We start from the raw sequence: 4500 nt of genomic DNA on the forward strand, positions 1-4500 counted from the left end.
ACTTTTTTGGAATGACTATGACCTGGATGACTGAAAATCTTCAACATGTTGGATCTTGAAGCACACATTGCATCAACAGGCTCCTCCCTTACCTTCTTATTGAGCTCAATGTTCTCCAGGACTTTAATGGCCTGGTAATAATCCCCCAGCAGAGAGTGCAGCCTCAGCAGGCCAACCAGGCTGAAGTACCCCAACATCTTATACAGAGAGTGGCGTCCATATTCCCCAGCCACGCTCTCTGGGTCCCCTGCATCCAACCAGTGAGATAAACGTTGGCAACCTTATATATTTTAAAATATCTTCACAACTTTGAGGCCAGATGTTAAGACTTAAAATCATCCGGACGTCTTTATCCTGTTTTTAAAACACGGGTTTACCTCCGCTGGTGTAGACCTCCAGCTGTCGGTTGATGTTGCTCTTATCCACCAGGGAGTGGAGGACATTGAGGACGCTGTGGACGTTCCAGATCTTCGGGTTACTCCTCAGGAACTCAATTTCCTCCTCCGATTTTTTGGCCGTTTTACATCGGTACTGACTGAAGGACTGGAACTGTGAAGGAAAGGTTTCAACATTTTAGCTCAAAATCAATCAGAAAAAACATGATCTGGTCTTTCTCTACTCATATAACCAGTTTATTACATTATAAACTGAGATAAAAGGCCTATTTTGCTGCTCACCTGGTAGATGAACTCATCAATGATGTCCCACAGCCACTGGTTTGGCAGCTCCAGAGGTGCCGGACCGTCTGCATCTGTTCACAGTCAAACATTCTTAAGGCTGATGCATCGACAGGCATCCAACAGTCTGCTAAAACGATGGACTTACTGAGGATGTAGTTGAAGAGGTTGCAGTAATTGTAGTAGGACTCAAACCTCTGCTCCAAGGTAGGTCCACCCTAATAGACACAAATATCATCATTCTAACAAAATATCAGAGGATCTTCAATCTGTTGCAGTTCATTTTTTAGCTTAAGATGAAAACCACATGTTCAGATACTCACGCTGACTTTAGCATAGATGTGTCTGTAGTAGAGCTCCTTATAGAGGATGAGGAACACAGCGTCTGCAGCAAAGACAAAGACCATCTTTCACGTAAAAATTTCATCTGGACAACATTCAGCATTTTAATGGGGCGTTAAGATGAGAGTCAGCGCATAAATAAACCCCATCATCTCTCACCATTGCCAACAAGCGATGCGATGCCTTCAGCCTCAGGCCAGGGCGAAGTCTTGAAGAAACGGTCAGTCAACTTGTTCCAGCTGATTGGAAGCCAAACCAGATAAAGATAAACGGAACGCCTCCAAACATGCGCTCCTCTGCTGTCTCCATCGTGGCTAAGAAAGGAGCTCACCTGTTCTCGTAGACATCTTGGATCTCGTAGATCTTCTGCTCGATGCTCTCGCTGGTAACCCGGCTGGACTGCAGCTCATAAACCTTCTGGTCGATCAAGTCGGAGATGGTTTTGTGGAAATACTGGAGGAAGTTCTTGATCACCTCTGGAATGACGTGGTAGGTCTGCTGCTCATACTGTCTCTCATACGCAAGATCTGCTTTAGGGTCACCTGCAGACAGGATCACTTAGGGTCACTTAAAGTGGCTCTTCAGGTTTCTACTGCGTTGTTGGATTTGGTTGATCTCAGCCACCTGCCTTAGTGACTGAGATGAAACTAATGCTGCGTTCAGACCGCATGTAGCAGAAGCAGCTGCTTCATTTTTGATGCTTGTACAATTTTAGTTCTGACGCACGGCTGAAGCATCTTTGCTGCTCTAGCTGCGCGGTCGAAAAGTGGGTCTGATGCGCATTAACTGCCCTATCCTTTCTTTAACCGAGCAAAGGGAGGATGAAATCGACATTTGCTCTGCTTATTTGAATTAATAATGCTACATTCAGACTGGAAGCAGCAAAAAAGCTTCTATTTGACGCTCCTGAAGCGCATCCAGTAAAGTGTGTTCAAAGGCTTCAGCTGCTCCTGTGTTAAATGGCAGAGAGCAGCTTTGCTATATTTTTTGTGATCAGTGGGTTAAAAGTAGTTTTTAATGTTTTTAAGTGAAAAAGTCCCGAAAACGTCATCTGTGCAGTAAGTTTATCCAGATTACCAGCCTTTTTTCAAATATTATTTCTGTCCGACCCCCGTACAGAGGTGGAGCTCCGTCCCTGGGAATCCCATTCAACAGCAGCCTCTGGACCGGTCGTCTCTCTGCAGTTTTTTGCTACTGTTCACAACGACTGGAAGGAGATGTTAGTGTTTTTCACGTACGTAATCCAAACTGCAGGCACCAGGATAATAAAGTAGAACATATTTAGCCGTCAGGTTTTGACATTTTAAGTTAATTTAGGCGTTAATAAATTGTTTCACAGGAGTAATCATAGCGCTCTGCATCCGCAGTGCTGTGTCTGACTACGTTCAAACTGCAGACTGAAATGACTTACATTTTTGCCCATATGCATCTGATCTTTTCATGGCAGTCTGAACAGCACAGATCCGATTTTTTCCAATGCGATCCAGGCCACTTGGCTATGTGGTCGTGAATCCGATACGTATCTGATCTTTTCTAATGCGACCGGTGTCTGAACAGCCAGGTCGCATTCATCCGACCTGAACGCCATTAATACCCGACAAAGATCAATATTCTGGGTCTTGCTATGAAGAAGCAGCAAGAAAAACAACCACGCTGGAAAGTGATTCAGTATTTATATTTAACCATCTTGAAAAGATTGTGTTTTTACGGTTGGGAAAGTTCACCAGATGTTCCCCGGCACTACCATCCATGTTTACTTCCGTAAACACAGAACACGCTGGCCTGTGATGTCATTACGTCCTTTACTGTGCATGCAGGACACCTAGGTTGTATCAAGGCAATTCACAGAGGATATCACACACAAGTCGCATATATTTGGCAATGTGAACGGCAACGCAAAGAAAATAGGATTTCACAAAAAAATCGGAACTGAGCATCAAGGCCTGCAGTCTGAATGTAGCCTCTGTTTCCCTGTCAGCTCCCAGATCAGCTTCTCTGATTGGTTGATGAGGTGTGTCGATCAGGAAAGTTAAATTTCTCCAACTCCAGCTGCTGCCATTTTTGAAGCTCCTTAAGAGCGTCAGAAGCTCATGAGCTGCTCCTTCTGTTCAAAACGTGCTGCAGGACCTTTTGCTGCCTTGATGTGTCAACATTTGACTCTGCATCTAAACCAGCTGCTTCTGCAGCACCAGGTCTGAATCATAACACCTGATCAGATCTTTTAAATGTTTATAGGTACGTGTGTGAAGTTAGGAGATTTGAAATTGCTGCAAATTGGCTGATTATACTAACATTCAATTAAATGTCCCAGAAATTCCTTTTAGAATCATTTTTCATGTCATTTTATAAAACAATTAATGGTTTTAAGTGTTTGGATTGTTTTTAAATTGAAATAATCTTCTGAAATGCATGCCTAATTGCAATCAATTTATATTTACTATGAGTTAAAATGTATGATTACAATAGTCATGATATTAAAACCTTGTTTTCGATTTTTCAGTGGATTTAAATCCTAATTTGACACAAGCAGCATGGCATTTCAAACATGTGCTCATAAATTAATATGCAATCAAAGTATATTTACCTGTGTGCAGATCGTAGTCATTTGAGTAGGCGTAAGGATCGTACTGTGGAGAAAAACGGTTTTTAATATATGAGCATTTTTCTGATGCTGTGATATAATCTGTCATTTTATTACAGTAATAAGGAAACTGCTCAATTCAACCATCATAAACCAGAGTTAAAGGAAAGTCATTTAATACGTTTAACACAAACTGCTTAATAAATAAATAATAAACGACTTTCCGGCTAGCTAGCATGGCTGAATGAGCTAGCACTGAAGCTATGTGCTAATCGGCATGTTGAAACGTCCAAAAAAACGACAAAAACGGTTTTAAAGTATGCTGAAAATAACACGGATACTTACTTCTTCCTCTTCGTGATACGACATTATGGTGGATATCAAACCAAAGCAGTATATTAATAAAAAAGCAGGCCAACAGCGTGACCCAACTAGCTAACGCCGCTAAACCACGCAGCAGGCGCCGGAGACGGAAGGAAGCGGAAGTAGGTGTCATTGCGTTTGGAGGAAACCGAGCCGTGGAGCATTATGGGAAATGGAGTCCGTTCTCGAGTTCTCTGGATATTATAGCCCCTGATTGCTGCTGAGGCCAATTAAACTCTTTAAAACAGCTCAATATAACTGATCTCTATTTATTTACTGGATTGCTGATTGCCCATTTTTCAGGGACTTAACCAGGGGCGGAGCTAGATCGGGGGCCAGGGGTGGCCACCAATCATTGGCCACCCCTGTGGCCATCCTACCATTTATTCCCCATTATACTGAATAATACTGAAAGTGGCAGCAATACTCTTAATATTCAAAACATTTTAATTTTTTCATAGATTAACATTTACTTGACCACAAAAACACTGTGGTTATTTATACACATCAATATAATAACATGAAAGATGATAAGTA

At 42.2% G+C, this 4500-nt stretch overlaps 1 protein-coding gene across 1 annotated transcript in view; it reads right to left on the reverse strand.

Annotated features, from left to right (window-relative positions):
* Positions 1–4095, reverse strand: part of eif3l (eukaryotic translation initiation factor 3 subunit L) — a 13146-nt gene extending 9051 nt beyond the window's left edge. The window contains exons 1-9 of the mRNA XM_015394553.1: positions 3946–4095; positions 3604–3646; positions 1351–1561; positions 1179–1258; positions 1001–1062; positions 826–895; positions 678–751; positions 378–549; positions 93–247 (exon numbers count right to left, since the gene is read on the reverse strand). Coding sequence (XP_015250039.1) covers positions 93–247; positions 378–549; positions 678–751; positions 826–895; positions 1001–1062; positions 1179–1258; positions 1351–1561; positions 3604–3646; positions 3946–3969 — 891 coding nt within the window. The 5' untranslated portion in view covers positions 3970–4095. The remainder of the gene's footprint in view (positions 1–92; positions 248–377; positions 550–677; positions 752–825; positions 896–1000; positions 1063–1178; positions 1259–1350; positions 1562–3603; positions 3647–3945) is intronic.
* Between the last annotated feature and the right edge of the window lie 405 nt (positions 4096–4500).

The sequence above is a fragment of the Cyprinodon variegatus genome, unplaced genomic scaffold (genome assembly GCF_000732505.1).
Source record: "Cyprinodon variegatus isolate N-32 unplaced genomic scaffold, C_variegatus-1.0 Scaffold694, whole genome shotgun sequence".
Lineage (NCBI taxonomy): Eukaryota > Metazoa > Chordata > Actinopteri > Cyprinodontiformes > Cyprinodontidae > Cyprinodon > Cyprinodon variegatus.